The sequence below is a fragment of the Somniosus microcephalus genome, chromosome 12, assembly GCF_052327205.1.
Source record: "Somniosus microcephalus isolate GS21.2 chromosome 12, FLI_Smic_1.0, whole genome shotgun sequence".
Taxonomy (NCBI): Eukaryota; Metazoa; Chordata; class Chondrichthyes; order Squaliformes; family Somniosidae; genus Somniosus; species Somniosus microcephalus.
In genome coordinates, this window is record NC_140998.1 from 168,586,734 (window position 1) to 168,605,983 (window position 19,250).

The window sequence follows — 19,250 nt, forward strand, 5'->3', positions numbered from 1 at the left end:
GAGTTAGATATATTTCTTAAGGCTAAGGGGATCAAGAGATATGGGGAGAAAGTAGGGACAGGGTACTGAATTTGGATGATTAGCCATGATCGCATTGAATGGCGGGGCAGGCTCGAGGGGCCGAATGGCCTACTCCTGCTCCTATGTTTCTATGTTTCTATATTGGATTAAAAGGTATGACGGTAGATAAGCAGTGGCAAATATTTAAAGAAATATTCCAAAATTCTCAGCGAATATACATTCCATTGAGAAATAAAAACTACACAGGAAAAGTGATCCATCCGTGGCTAACTAAAGAAATTAAGGATAGTATTAGATTAAAAGAAGTGGCTTATAAGGTTGCGAAGAATAGCAGTAAGCCTGAGGATTGGGAGAGCTTTAGAAACCAGCAAAGGAGGACCAAAAAGATTAAACAGGGAGAAAAGAGAGTAAACTAGCAAGAAATATTTTTAAAATTGTAAGAGCTTCTACAAGTACATAAAAAGGAAGAGAGTAGCAAAAGTAAGCGTTGAGGCTGAGGAGGAGAAATTTTAAAGGGGAATAAGGAAATGGCAGAGACTTCAAACAAATATTTTGTATCGGTCTTCACAGTAGAAGACACAAACAGTATACCAAAAATAGTGGGGAACCAAGGGGCTAATGAAAGTGAGGAACTTAAAGTAATTAAGATCAGTAAAGAAAAAGTACGAGAACCTAATGGGACTGAAAGCTAAAAAGGGTTCTAAAAGAGGTGGCTGCAGAGATAGTGGATGCATTGGTGTTGTGATGTTCCAAAATTCCCTAGATTCTAGAACTTCCCAGCGGATTGGAAGATAGCAAATGTAACCCCACTATTCAAAAGAGGGAAAAGAGAAAACAGGGAACTACAGACCAGTTAGCCGGACATCAGTTGTTGGGAAAATGCTGGAATCCATTATTAAAGAAGTGGTGAGAGAATTTAGAAAATTATAATATGATTAGGCAGAGTCAACATGGTTTTATGAAAGGGAAATCGTGTTTAACAAATTTATCAGAGTTTTTTGAGGATGTATCTAGCAGGGTAAATAAAGGGGAATCAGTGGATGTAATCTATTCGGATTTCCAAAAGGCATTTGATAAGGTGCCACATAAAAGGTTGTTACGCAAGATACGGACTCATGGGGTTGGGGTAATACATTAGCATGGATAGAAAACAGAGACTAGGCATAAACTGGTCATTTTCTGGTTGGCAGGCTATAACTAGTGGGGTGCCGCAAGGATTAGTGCTTGGGCCTCAGCTATTTACAATCTATATTGATGAAGGGATTGAGTGTAATGTATCCAAGTTTGCCGACGATACAAAGCTAGGTAGGAAAGTAAGCTGTGAGGAGGACGCAAAGAGCCAGCAAAGGGATATAGGCAGGTTAAGTGAGTGGGCAATAAGGTGGCAAATGGAGTATAATGTGGGGAAATGTGAGGTTATTCACTTTGGTAGGAAGAATAGAAAAACAGAATAATTTTTAAATGGTAAGAATGGTGGTGTTCAGAGAGATTATGGTGTCCACATACAGGAAACACAGTGTTAGCATACTTAGGAAAGCAAATGGCATGTTGGCCTTTATTGCAAGGGGGTTGGAGTACAAGAGTAAGGAGGTCTTGCTACAATTGTACAGGGCTTTGGCGAGACCATACTTGTGCACAGTTTTGGTCTCCTTATCCGAGGAAGGAAAGACTTGCCTTAGAGGCGGTGCAACAAAGGCTCACTAGATTGATTCCTGGGATGAGAGGGCTGTCCTATGAGAGATTGAGCCTATACTCTCTGGAGTTTAGAAGAATGAGAGGTGATCCCATTGAAACATACAAGACTCTGAGGGAGATTGACAGAGTAGATGCTGAGAGGTTGTTTCCCCTGGCTGGAGAGTCTAGAACTGGGGGGCATAGTCTCAGGATAAGGGGTCGGGAATAGTTGTGGTCGAAGATCAGCCATGATCTTGTTGAATGGTGGAACAGGCTAGAGGGGCCATATGGCCTACTTCTGCTCCATGTTCATATGTTCTTACTACATTCTTCGGTTCTTATGCTCCAGTCACACACTTACAGGAGGTTAAATTCAGCCCACAATTTACCAGATTCATGAAATTTAATTTGGCAACTCATACCTTGGGTCTGCTAGTCCACGACAATCACCACTCTACCAGCGTACCCATGAACGAATGCCAGTGCTACACCAGCTCATGCCAGGAGCAGGAGCAGGCTCCCAGAGAATGCCAGGCTCTTGTGTAAGAGAGCGTAGGACAATGATTACAAAGATAGGCTTTATTACAAGTTCTCTGCATACATTCACCGCTCCAAGGTCCAGGTGAGATGTTACAGTTGCTCGTGTGTGCAGACTCAATCACTGCTCTCCTCAAATGGGCTGAGGAAGCACACAGTCAGGCAGTCCACCAGAGACGATCTTTGTTAAACATGTGCAAGCACTCCTGCGCACAGCCGGAGTGTGTCTGGCTAAGGTTACACAACCCTGTGAATCACGCTTATACCTCTGGGTTCCTCTTGTATTTCTCGTAGGCGAATTCCTCGGTGTGAGCTCGGTCGTTGCACACAGCAATGAAGTCAATTTCCAGCTGGAATGGCCCATCCACTTTGTCACCCAGTGTGAAGCCAATCGTGCTGATCTGTAGCAAACCAAAATATTTCAGGGACGTGTCCAAGGTCCTGTACACTCTGCTTTCTTATCCCCAGGATCAGTAACCCCTCTGGGTACACCCCTAAGCTCAGTAACCACAGATACTTGCTACTTAACAGAGCCTGAAGCCCACAGGCGGCCAAAGCAGCTCAGGTTTCTCTTCCAAGGGTTTTTTTTGTTCTGCAATACAGTTCCACCAGCAGTTAGTGCCATTCCCTGTACCCCACACAAGTGCCCACTCTCCACATGAGCCTGCACGGTGATGCTCAGACTTTATGATTGGGGGCGGGGGAATCTCCAACGGGGCAGGACTTCCACCTCAGAGGAACCCCAGCCCCTGGCAGCCCCACTGTTCCCACCCCAGGATCATTTGAATGATGATCCTGGGATGCAGCGGCGTTGTAAAGAGTGCGAGAGGAGCAGGAGCAGTGGCGCTGTAAAGAGCGGTGCATCCATGAGGCCGACAGTTACGTGAATAGCACGTTTCTGGAGGTGGTCACCCCGCAGCTTAAGAGTATGCAGGCAGATAGGGAATGGGTGAATGCCAGACAGAAGAGGACCACCAGGCAAGTAGGGCAGGAGTCCCCAGAGTGCATCTCACTCTCCAACCAGTATTCTGTACTGAGTACTGGTGGGGACGATGGTTCCGCTGGGGAGTGCAGCCAGAGTCAAGTCCACGGCACCACGGGTGGCTCAGCTGCACCTGGGGGGGGGGGGGGGGGGGGAAAGAAGAGTGGAAGAGCAATAGTGGTAGGGGATTTGATAGTTAGGGGAGCAGACAGGCGTTTCTGCAGCCGCAGACGTGACTCCAGGATGGTATGTTGCCTCCCTGGTGCCAGGGTCAAGGATGTCACTGAGCGACTGCAGGACACTCTGAGGGGGGAGGTCATTGTCCATATCAGTGCTAGCGGCATAGGCAGAAAGAGGGATGAGGTCCTGCAGGCAGAGTTGAGAGACTAGGAAAGAGATTAAAAAGCAGGGCCTCAAAGGTAGTAAACGCCAGATTACTCCTGGTGCCACGTGCTAGTGAGTACAGGAGTAGGAGGATAGAGCAGATGAATGCCTGGCTGGAGAGATGGTGCAGCAGGGAGGGCTTTAGATTCTTGAGGCATTGGGACCATTTCTGGGGAAGGTGGGACCTGTACAAGCTGGAAAGGTTACACCTCAACAGAGCTGGGACCAATATTCTCACGGGGAGGTTTGCTAGTGCTGTTGGGGAGGATTTAAACTAGCTTGGCAGGGGGATGGGCACCAGCATATAGGAGTACAAAAGAGGAATAAGGTGCATAAAAGAGTGAGTGTGTTGGATATTACTAGAGAAGAAAGTAGAACTAGAGGCGGAAGTAGTACCATAGGAGCAGACTAAGAAAGACTACGAAAAATTCAAAAATGGGTTTAGAGCGCATGTATGTAAGCGCACAAAGTGTGGTGAATAAGGTTGGTGAGCTACAAGCACAATTAGCCATGTGGCAACTTGGTGTGGCAATAACGGAAATGTGGCTTAAAAACAATGAGGACTGGGCACTCATTATTCAAGGGTACAAGGTGCTCAGAAAAGATAAGAAAGGAAAAAAGGGAGGTGGTGTGGCAGTGCTGATTAAGGAACACACTGTAGTGTTGGAAAGGGAGGATGTTCTTGAAGGGACAAGGACAGAATCCATTTGGTTAGAGTTGAGGAGCAAAAAGGGAATGATCACACTATGGGGGGTATTCTATAGGCTTCCAAATAGTGAGAGGGAGGTAGAGGAGCAAATCTGCAGGGAAATCGCAGAGATATGCAAGAGCTATAGAGTGGTGATACTGGGGGACTTTAATTATCCAAATATCGATTGGGATAATGCTAGGGTAAAGGGAAAGGAGGGGGAGGAATTTCTGAAATGTGTTCAGGGGAATTTCCTTGACCAGTATGTTCTTGGCCCAACTAGGAAGGAGACATTGCTGGATCTGGTGCTGTGGAATGAGGTGGGCCAGGTCGACCAAGTGTCTGTGGGAGAACACTTGGGTATGAGTGATCATCGTATCATAAGATTTAGATTAGAAATGGAGAGGAGCAAGGAACAATCTAGAGTGGAACTTCTAAACTGGAATAGGGCTAACAATGGGATGCGAAAGGATCTAGCCAGGGTAAAATGGACCCAAAGACTGACAGGAAAAACTGTAACAGAACAATGGATGATCTTTAAGGAGGAGATGTTCCAAGTACAGGCTAGGTACATTCCAACAAGAGGGAAGGGTAAGGGAACCAAAGCAAGGGCTCCTTGGATGACGAGGGAGATAGAGAAGATGATGAAACAAAAAAAGTGGGTGTATGATGCATGTCAGGTGAATTCTTCAAGGGAGAACCAGACCAAATACAATAAGTTGAGAGGGGAAACGAAGATAAAAATAAGATTGGCAATGAGGGAATATGAGAGTAGAATGGCAGATGAAATAAAAGGGAACACAAAAATCTACCACCAGCATGTAAACAGTAAGCGGGTAGTAAGAGGCAGGGCGGGACCTATTGCAGGGGTTGCAAAATTTCCCCTATTTCCCTGAAGATTGAAAATATTGGTCCACATCGTGGACGAAGAATTGGGTGATGTGACTGGTCCACAGTGTTTTAAAATGTGCCGAGAACCCCAAAAAACTGCTCTGAGATGGAAAGAACGTGGACAACACAGGAGTCAAGGAGCTCTGGAAAATATTCACATACCTTAAGACAGTGCTTTATTAATAAAATCGTTCCCTGGAGATTGGGTAATCATAAAAGGTTTTTAAATGGCCAGAGAAAGCACGGCAAAAGGACAAGCAGCTCGCAGCAAGGATGTCTGTGTATAAAGTGGGAGGATCTAGCAGTGGCTGAGTCAGACCTGCCAATCAAAGGGAGGTTCCCTCTCAGCACTTGAAGTTGTTCATTGACTTAAGCAATTGCCCACTTGAGAACTGACCGCAGGACAATCCATTTGAAACTGCTTCTGTTTACACAGCCATTCAGAGCTCCCTCACAGACAATGAGAGACTGAAACCCTGAAATGGACTTTTGATCTGCAACCGTTTAAGAACTGAATGGGTTTAAATCACCTAGCATTCTGGACAATAGAGCAGTTGAATTTCCCTTTTGTTTTAGCCCAGGTGGACTCCGGATGTGGGCGGGAACATTTCGGCCCCACAGTGCAGACACACTCACCCAGTCCAACCACTTTGAGTTAGCCAATCACAGCTTTTCTCTTGTGAATTGGAACTTTTTGGGCGCGAATCTTCCAGACAGGCAAACAGCAGGCCGGGGGGGCGGGCCTCACCAGGTATATAAGATAGCTCCTGAGAAGCTATCGCTCTCTTTACTTCCTGGGACCACAGGTGAGCCTCTCTCCCTCTCTCACTTCACTGGACCACAGGTGAGCCTCTCTCTCTCTCACTTCGCTGGACCACAGGTGAGCAGAGTTTCTGACTCCTCAGCAAAGCAACCCAGTAAGGAGTTTGGGGGATGGTAATTAAGGGGATATTGTTAAGATTGTTTAATCAACATTGTAGTCACTTACCCCTCGTTTTTACCATCTGCATTCCCCCATTTAAGCAATTTTACTGTAATTACTGTGTTCGTGTGGTATAGTTTGATATTTGATTATAGTTTCTTTTAGTTAATAAAACTTGATTTTTCTCTCATCCAAACCACGTGTCTGTTTTAATATCATTAATTATAAGTCCTGCAGTCAGAACTGGAAGGTGGGGTAGCGATTCGAAACCGCTGTTTTAAAATTGGTTTATTGGAAATTGGTTTACAGTGTAGCAGCAAGGCTGCCTGACCAGGTGAATTACCTTAAACCAGTTAATAGATGCCCCCCTTACACTATTAGCGACAAAGGTGGTGATATATGCTTAGAGGCGCAGGGCAAGGCTAGAATACTCAATGAGTACTTTGTATCGGTGTTTACTAAGGAGGTGGATGCTCACAAAAATATCGGTTGCAGTGGAAAAGGTAGAAGCAATGGAAGGGGTGAAAATTGATAGACAGGATGTTCTAGAAAGGCTGGGTATGCTTAGAGTGGACAAGTCGCCTGGTCCAGATGGCTTGCATCCCAGATTGCTAAGGGAATTGGGGGAGGAGATAGCGGAAGGGCTTGCCATAATTTTCCAATCTTCCCTAGATGCGGGGGGAGGTGCCCGAGGATTGGAAAGTGGCAAATATGACACCATTGTTCAAGAAAGGGTGTAAGGACAATCCTAGTATCTACAGACCAGTCAGTTTAACATCAGTGGTGGGTAAAGTTTTAGAAACAATAAAAAAGGAAAACATTAATGGGCACTTGGAGAGGTTTAAGCTAATTAAGGAGAGCCAACACGGATTTGTAAAAGGCAGATCATGTTTGACTAATCTAATTGAATTTTTTGATGAAGTAACAGGGAGGATTGATGAAGGGAATGCAATGGATGTTGTCTACATGGACTTTCTGAAGGTGTTTGAAAAAGTACCACATAGAAGGCTGGTTAACAAAATTGAGGCTCATGGAATAGGTGAGTCAGTGGCAGCTTGGATAAAGAATTGGCTTAAGGACAGAACAGCACGTTGTGGTAAATGGCTGTTTTTCATACTGGAGGATGGTAAACAGTGGTGTTCCCCAAGGGTCAGTGCTGGGGCCACTGCTTTTTTTGATATAAATGACCTGGATATTGGAATACAAAAGTAGAATTTCTAAATTTGCCAATGACACCAAACTTGGGGGTGTGGCAAACGGTGAGGATGATACCAATCGACTGCAACAGGACATAGAAAGGCTAGCAGATTGGGCAGACAAGTGGCAGATGGAATTTAATAGAGAGAAGTGTGAGGTGATGGATTTTGGCAGAAGGAACAGGGAGCGGCAATATACACTTAATGGCATAGTTTTAAGGAGTGTGCAGGGACAGAGGGACCTGGGAGGTAATATGCATAGGTCCCTGAAGGTGGCAGGGCATAATGAGAGAGTGGTTAGCAAAGCATATGGGATCTTGGGTTTCATAAATAGAGGTATCAAGTACAAAAGTAGAGAAGTTATGCTGAATCTTTATAAAGCGCTGGTTAGGTCACAACTGGAGTATTGCGTCCAGTCCTGGTCACCACACTTTAGGAAGGATGTGAAGGTTCTTGAGAGGGTGCAGAGAAGATTTAGCAGAATGGTTCCGGGGATGGGGGAATCTTAGCGACAAGGACAGGTTGGAGAAGCTGGATTTGTTTTCATTAGAGCAAAGGAGGTTGAGGGGTGATTTGATAGAGGTGTACAAGATTATGACTGGTTTGGATAGGCTAAACGGGGAAAGGCTGTTCCCACTAGTTGATGGCACAAGGACTGGGGGACACAGATTTAAGGTTTTGGGCAAGAGATACAGGGGGGACGTGAGGGAAAAAAAATTTACATAGCGAATGGTGAGGACCTGGAACTCGCTGCCAACGGAAGTGGTAGAAGCGGAGACACTCAATGTTTTCAAGGGGAGACTGGATAGGCACTTGAGGGAAATAAACTTGCAGGGCTACGGGGATAGAGCAGGGGAATGGGACTGACTGGATTGCTCTACAGAGAGCCGGCATGGACTCGATGGGCTGAATGGTCTCCTTCTGTGCTGTTATGACTATGAGGTTGGGTTCCCTGGCCCTACGGGGAGCTGTGTCGGTCTGGGGGGCGCAGACAGTTGGCCCCAACATCCACCGTTCCAACTGTGCAAATGGAGGAGGCCACGTTTCTCTCATTTGCATGTAATTTGCAAGCACCCCGCCGCTGACTAATGTGGGCACATTTTATGCCGCTGGGATTGAGCACATTTCCAGCCTTGGTCCGAGTATTGGCAACTATGGATTGCACTGCAGGCAAGCTGGATCCTCCCCTCAGCGGCGTCCCCAGAGCTGCAGGTGGTCACTGGATAGGGTTGCCAACTCTGGTTGGAGGCATTCCTGGGCATCTGCTCACGCTATTTCATCTACCTTATAATACCTGTAGTTGAGTACGTTTGCTTGTTGTTCCAAGAACCGGGAGGCCACCAGAGAGCAGGTGAAGAGGGGAAACCGAGTGCGGGGAAAGAGGGGAAACCCGAGGGTCCCTCCCATTTCAGGGCCCATTGGCCCCCGACCCCACTGAATACTCAGAATCCACAAATGCTGAAACCTGCGATTCCCGAGCCCTCTCGATTCCCAATTCTCCAGCCTCATCTACTCGGTCGCGGCTCTGGGAGCAGGCACTGCGGCGGGAAATTTAAATCGCTGAATCTCCCAGGCTGCTGGAGGCACCGCTTGGGGGGGAGGAACCCCCGATTCTGGGAATCTACTGGTCATTCTGGGAGGTTTGGGAATCCTATCACTGGATCAACACGGGGTGGGAACCCAGTCCCTAATAAGGCTAATTGTAGCCGTGTCTAATCAGACCCCAGCGCACATTGAGAATTGAATCCCGGGAGATTCTCGGTTTGTATGGTTCAGGTACGCACTACTTTAACCTTAATTGGCAGGATGTGACCACCAGGAACTGTGTTGGGGCCTCAACTATTCACTGTATTTATTAACGATTTAGATGATGGGATAGAGAGCCATATATCCAAGTTTGCCAATGACGCAAAGATAGGTGGCTTTGCAGGCAGTGTAGATGAAAGCATAAAATTACAGAAATAATGATACATTAAGTGAATGAGAAAAACTGTGGCAAATGGATTTCAATACAGGCAAATGTGAGGTCATCCACTTTGGATCTAAAAAGGATAGATCGGAGTTCTTTCTAAATGGTGCAAAGCTAGAAGCAGTGGAGTCCCAGTCATTAAAATGTCACGGGCAGGTACAGAAAATAATCAAAAAGGCTAATGGAATGCTGGCCTTTATATCTAGAAGACTACAATACAAGGGATTAGAAGTTATCCTGAAGCTATACAAAGCACTAGTTAGACCACACCTGGAGTACTGTGAGCAGTTCTGGGCACCATACTTTCAGAAGGATATATTGGCCTTGGAGGGAGTGCAGCATAGGTTTACCAGAATGATACCCGGACTCCAAAGGTTAAATTACGAGGAGAGATTGCACAAACTAGGGTTGCATTCCCTGGAATTTAGAAGATTAAGGGGTGATCTGATCGAAGTTTTCAAGATATTAAGGGAATTGGTAGGATAGAGAGAGAGAAACTATTTCTGCTGGTTGGGGAGTCCAGGACTAGGGGGCAGCCTGGCCTTTCAGGAGTGAAGTTAGGAAACACTTCTACACGCAAAGGGTGGTAAAAGTTTGGAACTCTGTTCTGCAAATGACAATTGATGCTCGGTCAATTATGTTTTTATCAGAGATAAGTCAGCACTCCTGAAAATGATCACTTACACGCCCACTGCCGTTTGCCCTGCAGCACGGGTTTCATATACATTGTTAAAAAAGGAATCTAGTTGAGTAGCTTCCTTGGAGAATTCGAGACGGTCCTCAGCAGTTATATTTCCTACATTGATTAGTAAATGTTAATTTCTGAGACATTCACAAACAAGGTGGCAGTGGTTCAGGGACTTTGAAACTGACCAGCGGCTTTTGAGTGAAAGTTGCTGACACGCGTCACTGGCCCATACAGCTTCACAATACTCCCAACACTTGCTAAACGTGGTGGCACTGACATTATTTTGGGAGCTCACCTTAAAGTCTGTCAAACGTTATACCGGCCATAGCATATAGCAGGCAAATTGCATTTGCACAAATGCACCCGCACCAAGCAGTGGAGACAGTACTGCGTTAATAAGCTTCCACAGTATTCAGAAATTATGAGACATCTCATCAGGACCACAGAGGTCCCAGGTTTGATAATCTGTTCTGTGCGGAGCTAGCTGGGATCAGCCACAGTGGCACTGCGAGAGACAATAGGTCTCAGTGCCCTAGTTACAGAGGGAAAAAAACACAGCCAGGGATCCTGCTCCTCACGGCTGTCCAGTGGCTCCTGCTGGAGAGTGGACACATGTTGCTGGGCGAGGGCAAGATGGGTCGTGATGCTCTCCGCACTGAAATATCCTGCTGACACTCATTGTTTCAGCTCAAACATGAAGAACGAGTGAGATCTAAAAAACCGAGTGGGCACTTCCAGGACAGGAGGGGGGGGGGGGGCAAACGGGGGACCTTGTTGATTTCACAGCCAGCCCTGCATCCTGTGAACATGTGCTAGAACCCATGAGAAAAAGCATCACCCTGTGCTCGTCCCACGTGGCCGAGATACCACCAGTGACAGAACACCAGTGTCTGAGCAGAACGGGGCTCTGTTAAAACACTCCAGCCAGTCATGCAGTGCAGTGAAGGTCTCCTACCTTGTCCAACCACAATGGATGCTGGTTATCCTGGACTCGACCCCGACTGGACAGAAAGAACTTGGAGAACGGAATCTGGGAAAGAAGCACAAGAATCAGAGACTTAAAAGGTTTCCTTTGGCCTTCGGGTAAAGTGAGAGCAGGTAGAGGCCGAGAGATTCTCCGACATACAGCCCTGGTACAAAAACACCAGGGCAGACTCAGATCATTCATGGCTCATCCACCCCGGGCACGGGGGCACCCGCCTCCCCCACCCCACTCCCGCCTTATTTTTATTTGTAAAATAGAAGCACATCGTATTAATGGGATGGTGGTAACTTGGGTCAGTATTTGGTAACAGACACAGGAGGCAGAGAGTAGTGGTGAACGGATGTTTTTCTGACTGGAGGGAAGTATGCAGATGTACCGCCAGGGCTCGGTATTAGGACCATTGCCCGTCGTGTTATATATAAATAACTAATTTTGAAGTTTGCGGATGATACAAAACTTGGCAACCGAGTAAATAGTGAGCATGATAGCAGCAGACTTCAGGAGGACAGACAGACTGGTGAAATGGACTGACACATGGGAGATGTAATTTAATGGGGGCAAGTGTGAAATGATGCACTTTGGGAGGAACAACATGGAGAGGCAGTGTAATTTAAATGGTACTATTTTGAGGGGGGTGCAAGAACAGAGGGACCTGGGGGTGCATATTCACAAATCCTTGAAGGTGGTTGGGCAAGTTGAGAAGGTGGTTAGGAAAGCGTATGGGATACTTGTTTTTGTATTCAATGGCCCCATTTACAAAGCCAAGGAAGTCATGCTAAACCTTTACACAATGGTGTGAGGGAAATTGACGGGATTGAAGGCCGATAAATCCCCAGGGCCTGATAATCTACATTCTAGGGTACTTAAGGAAGTGGCCCTAGAAATAGTAGTTGCATTGCGGGTCATCTTCCAAAATTCTGTAGACTCTGGAACAGTTCCCATGGATTGGAGGGTAGCTAATGTTACCCCACTGTTCAAAAAAGGTGGCAGAGAGAAAACGGGGAATTATAGACCAGTAAGCCTGACATCAGTAGTGGGGAAAATGCTAGAGTCCATTCTAAAAAAAAGTAATAGCAGAGCACTTGGAAAACAGTGACAGGATCGGACAAAGTCAACATGGATTTACAAAAGGTAAATCGTGCTTGACTAATCTACTGGAATTTTTGAGGATGTAACTGGTAGAATAGATAAGGGAGAACCAGTGGATGTGGTGTATTCGGACTTTCAGAAGGCTTTCGATAAGGTCCCGTATAAGAGATTAACGTGTAAAGTTAAGGCACATGGGATTGGGGCAAGGTACTGACTTGGATAGAGAACTGGTCGGCAGACAGGAAGCAAAGAGTTGGAATAAACGGGTCTTTTTCCGAGTGGCAGGCAGTGACTAGTGGGGTACCGCAGGGATCGGTCCTAGGACCCCAGCTATTCACAATATATATTAATGGTCTAGACGAGGGAACTAGATGTAATATCTCCAAGTTTGTAGACGACACAAAGCTGGGCGGGCGTGTGTGCTGTGAGGAGAATGCCGAGAAACTCCAGTATGATTTGGACAGGTTGGGTGATTGGGCAGAAGCATGGCAGATGCAATATAATGTGGATAAATGCGAGGTTATCCACTTTGGTGGCAAAAACAGGAAGGCAGATTATTATCTGAACGGCAATAGATTGGGAGAAGGGGAAGTACAACGAGACCTGGGTGTCCTTGTGCACCAGTTGCTGAAGGTAAGCATACAGGTGCAGCAGGCGTTTAAGGCGGCAAATGGTATGTTGGCCTTCGTAGCGAGAGGGTTCGAGTACAGGAACAAGGATGTCTTGCTGCAGTTGTACAGGGCCTTGGTGAGACCACATCTTGAGTATTGTGTGCAGTTTTGGTCACCTTATCTGAGGAAGGATGTTCTTGCCATGGAGGGAGTGCAGCGAAGATTCACCAGATTGATACCTGGGATGGCCGGAATGACGTATGAGGAGAGATTGGGTCGATTGGGCTTATACTCGCTGGAGTTTAGAAGAATGAGAGGGGATCTCATTGAAACTTATAAAATTCTAACAGGACTAGACAAACTAGATGCAGGAAGGATGTTCCCAATGGCGGGGGAGTCCAGAACCAGGGGTGTCCAGAACCAGGGGTCACAGTCTAAGGATAAGGGGTAAGCCATTTAGGGCTGAGATGAGGAGGAATTTCTTCACCCAGAGAGTGGTGAACCTTTGGAATTCTCTATCACAGAAGGCAGTTGAGGCCAATTCATTGAATATATTCAAGAGGGAGTTAGATATATTTCTTAAGGCTAAAGGGATCAAGGGATCTAGGGAGAAGGCAGGGACAGGGTACCGAGTTTGGATGATCAGCCATAATCTCATTAAATGGCAGAACAGGCTCAAGGGGCCAAATGGCCTACTCCTGCTCCTATCTTCTATGTTTCTATGTATCACTGATTAGGCCCCAGCTATTGTGGCTAATTCTGGCCAGCACACTTTAGAAAGGATGTCAAGGTCTTGGGAGAGTACAGAGGAGGCTTACCAGATGATACCAAGGATGAGGGACTTCAGTTATGTGGAGAAACAGGAGAAGCTGGGATTGTTTTCCTCAGTGCAGAAAAGGTTAAGGGGAGACCTAATGGAGGTGTTCAAAATTCTGAAGGGTTTTGATAGGGTAAGTAAGGAAAAACAGTTTCCTCTGGCAAGTGGGTTGGTAACCAGAGGTCATAGATTTAAAATAACTAGCAAAAAAAGAGACGAAATGAGAAGAATTTTTTTCACCGGGGGTTGTTAAGATCTGGAACACATTACCCAAAAGGGTGGTGGAATCAAATTCCATAGGAATTTTCAAAAAGACAACTGGACATGTATTTGAAGAGAACTAATTTGCGGTGTTAAAGGGGGAAAAAGCTAAGGTGTGGGTCTAAACTGGACAATTCTTTCAAAGAGCTGGTACAGGCACGACAGACCGTTTGGCCTCCTTCTGTTCTTTAAGATTCTATCATTCTAACCCCTGCCCCTCCTCACATCCCAGGAGGTGTCTCCCTCAGTACTGCACCAGTGTCAGCCTAGATTATGAGCTCAAGTCTCTGGAGTGGGAGTTGAACCCACGACCTGACTCGGAGGGGAGAGAGCTACCCACTGACCCACAGCTAACACATGGTTGAGATTCCACTAGGGTCCTGCACCCATGGGTATAAATCAGAACCTTCAGGTGAAGATGGAAGAAAGCCAGGGTGAAAGCATGTCCTACCTTCACATCCTGCCAATAGGGACCTCCCCGGGTGAACAGGAAGTAATTGTAGAGGTCGTCCTTCTGATGGGTGAAGTACATCTCGCTGCCGACGTTGACCATCCAAGGCCGGCCATCCCCTCGAACGCGCAGATGCAGCGTGTTGAAGTTCGACAAGTCGTGGTGCTTCTTGAGGTCGAAGGCACCCTGCAGCAGGGAGAGAATGAAGCTGTGTGACAGGAGGTACAGCTCAGGGCGCTTGTACACAAATGGCATTGGCTACACTGCCTTCTGCACCCATGGCACTACCACGTATGCTTCAATGGAAAGGTTAAACTGCACTGGGACATTTGGTTACAGCCTGCAGCACGCTAGTCTAATGACAAGCACCCGGGGGAGGGGGGGACAGGGGACAGGCACCCGGGGGAGGGGGGGGGACAGGGGACAGGCACCCGGGGGAGGGGGGGACAGGGGACAGGCACCCGGGGGAGGGGGGGGGGGGGGAAGAGAGAGAGAGACGGGCACCCGGGGGAGGGGGGAAGACGGGGGACGGGCACCCGGGGGAGGGGGGAAGACGGGGGACGGGCACCCGGGGGAGGGGGGAAGACGGGGGACGGGCACCCGGGGGAGGGGGGAAGACGGGGGACGGGCACCCGGGGGAGGGGGGAAGACGGGGGACGGGCACCCGGGGGAGGGGGGAAGACGGGGGACGGGCACCCGGGGGAGGGGGGGAAGACGGGGGACGGGCACCCGGGGGAGGGGGGAAGACGGGGGACGGGCACCCGGGGGAGGGGGGAAGACGGGGGACGGGCACCCGGGGGACGGGCACCCGGGGGAGGGGGGAACGGGCACCCGGGGGAGGGGGGGGAAAGACGGGGGACGGGCACCCGGGGGAGGGGGGGGGAAGACGGGGGACGGGCACCCGGGGGAGGGGGGAGGGGGGGGGGGGGGGGGGGGGGAGAGACAGGGGACGGGCACCCGGGGGACGGGCACCCGGGGGAGGGGGGGAACGGGCACCCGGGGGAGGGGGGGGAAAGACGGGGGACGGGCACCCGGGGGAGGGGGGGGGGAAGACGGGGGACGGGCACCCGGGGGAGGGGGGAGGGGGGGGGGGGGGGGGGGAGAGACAGGGGACGGGCACCCGGGGGAGGGGGGGGGGGGGAGAGACAGGGGACGGGCACCCGGGGGAGGGGGGGGGAGAGACAGGGGACGGGCACCCGGGGGAGGGGGGGGGAAAGAGAGACAGGGGACGGGCACCCGGGGGGGGGGGGGGAAAGACAGGGGACAGGCAGGCACCCGGGGGGAGACAGGGGACAGGCAGGCACCCGGGGGAGGGCGGAGATAGGGGACAGGCAGACACCCGGGGAGGGAAAGGGGAGGGGGGGGGAAGACAGACAGACAGACACCCGGTGAGGGGCGTTGACTCTGACCTTGAGCGGCCGGGACCTCAGGCTGCAGTAGCCGCTGTAGCGGGTCTCCCCGTCCCGGGGCAGCTCGGTGCGGAGGTGGCCGGAAAACAGCGCCGTCTGCCCGTTGCCGCCGAGGGCGAGTCGGGCCCGGGTGCGGCCCCCGATCTCCTGGTCGCTGGACACGGCCCAGAGCCGCAGGCTGTCGGCGCCCTGGAACTGCCAGAGGACGCGGCTCTGCTCCAGGAGGTGCTGGCGGAGGGGGCAGCCCTCGGGGCCCCGCAGCCGCTCCAGCGCCTCCTCCCTCAGGAGAGCCCAGTGCCGGCTCACACTCTCCAAGCCCTGCCGCCAGTCCCACGTCAACCGCTTCCAGGGCGGCGCCTTGTCGACCGGAGCTCCGGGCCGGCGGTACCCACGGTCGCGGCCTGTCTCCCTACCGGGCCGGGGGATCAGGCACCCGCGGCCCGGCCGGTTCAATAACTTGACCCGGCCCGCCATCTTAATGGTTTCCATGACAACGGAGGAGGGCGGCGCCTCTGAATTAAAGGGAACCGACCCGGGAATTGGCTGCCCATGGCCACCATAATCTCCACTCTCCCCCATAATCCCCACTCTCCATAATCCCCCCACTCCCCCTTAATCCCCCCACTCCCCCCTAATCCCCAATCAAACTCCCCAATATCCCCCCAATATTCCTCCTACCCCTAACAGAGGACTGTAAAGTGCCTAATCAGAAGGTGAGGTGCTGTTCCTCGAGTTTACGCTGACTTTCTGTGGAACAATACAAGAGGCCAAGGACGGTGAGGTCTGAGTGGGAATGGAGCGGTGAATTGAAATGACAGGCGACCGGAAGCTCAGGGTTCCTCTTACGGACTGAACGGAGGTGTTCCACAAAGCGGTCACCCAATCTGCGTTTGGTCTCCCCAGTGTAGAGGAGACCACATCGTGAGCAGCGAATACAGTATACTAAATTGCAAGAAGTACAAGTAAATCGCTGTTTCACCTGGAAGGGGTGTTTGGGTCCCTGGACAGTGGGAAGGGGGGAGGTATAAGGGCATGTGTTGCATCTCCTGCGCTTGCAATGGAAGGTGCCGGGCGAAGGGAAAGGGGTGATAGAGGAGTGGACTAGTGTCGCGGATGGAGCGGTCCCTACGAAACGCTGAAAGGTGAGGTGAGGGGAAGATGCGTTTGGTGGTGGGATCATGCTGGAGGTGGCGGAAATGGCAGAGGATGATCCGTTGAATGTGGAGGCTGGTGGGGCGAAAGGTGAGGACAAGGGGAACTCTATCGTGGTTCCGGGAGGGAGGGGCAGGGCAGGGGTGAGGGCAGAAGTGCGGGAGATAGAACGGACACGGTCGAGGGCCGTGTCAACCTCAGTAGAGGGGAATCCTCGGTTGAGGAAAAAGGAAGGCATGTCGGAAGCACTGGTATGGAAGATGGCATCGTCGGAGCAGATGCGGCGGAGACGGAGAAACTGGGAGAATGGAATAGAGTCCTTACAGGAGGCGGGGTGGGAGGAAATGTAGTCCAGGTAGCTGTGGGAGTCAGTGGGCTTGTAGTGAATGTTTGTCAATAACCTATCCCCAGAGATGGAGACGGAGAAGTCGACGAAGGGAAGGGAAGAGTCGGAGATGAACCATGTGAAGGTGAGGGAAGGGTGGAAATTGGAAGCAAAGTGAATGAAATTTTCTAGTTCAGGGCGAGAGCAGGAAACGGCACCGATACAGTCATCAATGTACCGGAAAAAGAAGTGAGGGAGTGGACCCGAGTAGGACTGGAACAAAGAATGTTCCACATATCCCACGAAAAGGCAGGCATAGCTAGGACCCATGCGGGTACCCATAGCAACACCTTTGATTTGGAGGATATGAGTGGAGTCAAAGGAGTAGTTGTTCAATGTGAGAACAAGTTCAGCCAGGCGGAGGAGGGTGGTGGTGGATGGGGACTGGTTGGGCCTCTGTTCAAGGAAGAAGCGGAGCGCCCTCAGGCCATCCTGGTGGGGGATGGAGGTGTAAAGGGATTGTACGTCCATAGTGAAAAGGAGGCGGTTGGGGCCAGGAAACTGGAAACTGTTAAAGTGGCGGAGGGCGTCGGAAGAGACTGGACAAGGGGAGAAAAAAGAGAGTCGAGATAGGAAGAGATAAGTTCCGTGGGGCAAGAACAGGCTGAAACAATGGGTCTACCAGGTCAGTCCCATTTGTGGATCTTGGGAAGGAGGTAGAAGCGGGCTGTGTGGGGTTGGGGAACTATGAGGTTGGCGGCCGTGGGGGGAAGATCTCCAGAGGAGATGAGGTCAGTGACAGTCTTGGAAACGGTGGCTTGATGTTCGGTAGTGGGGTCATGGTCCAGGTGGAGGTAGGAGGAGGTGTCGGAGAGTTGGCGTTCAGCTTCCGCTGGGTAGAGGTCGGTTCGCCAAACAACAACAGCACCACCCTTGTCAGCAGGTTTAATGACAATGTCGGGGTTGGATCTGAGAGAATGGAGTGCTGCAAGTTCAGAGGGAGGTACATTGGAGTGAATGAGGGGAGCAGAGAAATGGAGACGGCCGATGTCACGGCGGCAGTTAGCGATGAAAAGATCTAGAGAGGGTAAGAGGCCAGAGGGAGGGGTCCAGGTAGAACGGGAATTCTGAAAGCGGGAGAAAGGGTCAGTTGTGCGAGGGGAAGACTCCTGGCCAAAGAAGTGGGCACGGAGGCATAGGCGGCGGAAAAAGAGCTCAGCATCGTGCCGAGCTCGAAATTCATTGAGGTGGGGGCATAAGGGGATGAAGCTCAGGCCTTTGCTGAGGACTGATCGTTCCGGGTCAGAGAGGGGAAGGTCAGAAGGGATAGTGAAGACGCGGCAGGGGGTGAGATTGGGAGAAGGGGGGGTCAGAGGAAAGTGAAGGGGAAGAAGGTTCCGGAGGGGCATTGGTGTTCAAGAGTTGATGAAGCTTGCGATCCTTGACATCAGAAAGGAAGAAAAAAAGTTTTTGTTGAAGCGTCGGATGAGTCGAAGGATGAAATGGAACTGTGGACCCGGACAGCTTTGAGATAGAGTGCGCCGGTGCTGCTGAAGAGAGAGGTCGAGAGTGTTCATGTGGCGCCGCATGGCGTTGAGCGTGGATCTCAAGATGCGGCGCGAGCAGTAGTTCGAGGAACGATGAATATCTTGGAGTTATTTGTAATCCTAGGTGACTCCGAAAAACGAAGGGTGGAAGTTTAGTTGGAATCCACGTGGAATAAGTCGGAACCGGAGACAGTTGCTGAGGAAAGAGATGTGGCTGTGAAACCGAGTCTTGGCAGATACCTGATCAAACACGAGAAGGGAAACTGAAAGCAATAAGATGAACAAGGTTGAAGAGACAAACGGAAATCCTGTCAAAGAGAAGAGCAGAACTTCTTCAAGGTGGGCATTCCTAGAAGAGAGGTGGCAGCAAACCAAACACTAATACAATAGCAAAATACTGCGGATGCTGGAAATCCGAAATAACAACAGAAAACACTGGAAAAACTCAGCAGGCCAGGCAGCATCTGTGGAGAGAGAAACAGAGTTAACGTTTCAGATCGATGACCTTTCATCAGAACTGGAAAAAAGCAGGAAATGGAAAGCAGGTTTAGGGGCTGGGAAAAGGGGGAGGGGATGAAAGAACAAAAGGGAAGGTCAGTGATAGGATAGAAAGCAGGAGAGATTAAGAGATATTCAAGGCAAGAGGAGGTG

The 19,250-nt window shown here is 50.0% G+C and overlaps 1 protein-coding gene across 1 annotated transcript; it reads right to left on the reverse strand.

The window, feature by feature from the left end:
- Positions 1 to 2,259: 2,259 nt before the first annotated feature.
- ndufaf1 (NADH:ubiquinone oxidoreductase complex assembly factor 1) lies at positions 2,260 to 16,079 on the reverse strand. The gene is made up of 4 exons (XM_086003814.1): positions 15,576 to 16,079; positions 14,167 to 14,352; positions 10,908 to 10,982; positions 2,260 to 2,633 (listed from the first exon to the last, which is right to left on the reverse strand). Exons 1-4 carry the CDS (start codon positions 16,062 to 16,064, stop codon positions 2,493 to 2,495), a joined length of 891 nt encoding a protein of 296 aa, XP_085859940.1. The 5' UTR covers positions 16,065 to 16,079; the 3' UTR covers positions 2,260 to 2,492.
- Between the last annotated feature and the right edge of the window lie 3,171 nt (positions 16,080 to 19,250).

Bases quoted from the DNA above. Each gene is read 5' to 3' on its own strand.
- ndufaf1 (XM_086003814.1), bottom strand. From the start codon at position 16,064: ATGGAAACCATTAAGATGGCGGGCCGGGTCAAGTTATTGAACCGGCCG. The intron at 14,353-15,575 runs GTCAGAGTCAAC...TCCCTGCTGCAG, and splicing joins TGAGGTCCCGGCCGCTCAAG to GGTGCCTTCGACCTCAAGAA. The intron at 10,983-14,166 runs GTAGGACATGCT...CTTCTTTCCCAG, and splicing joins CCTATTGGCAGGATGTGAAG to ATTCCGTTCTCCAAGTTCTT.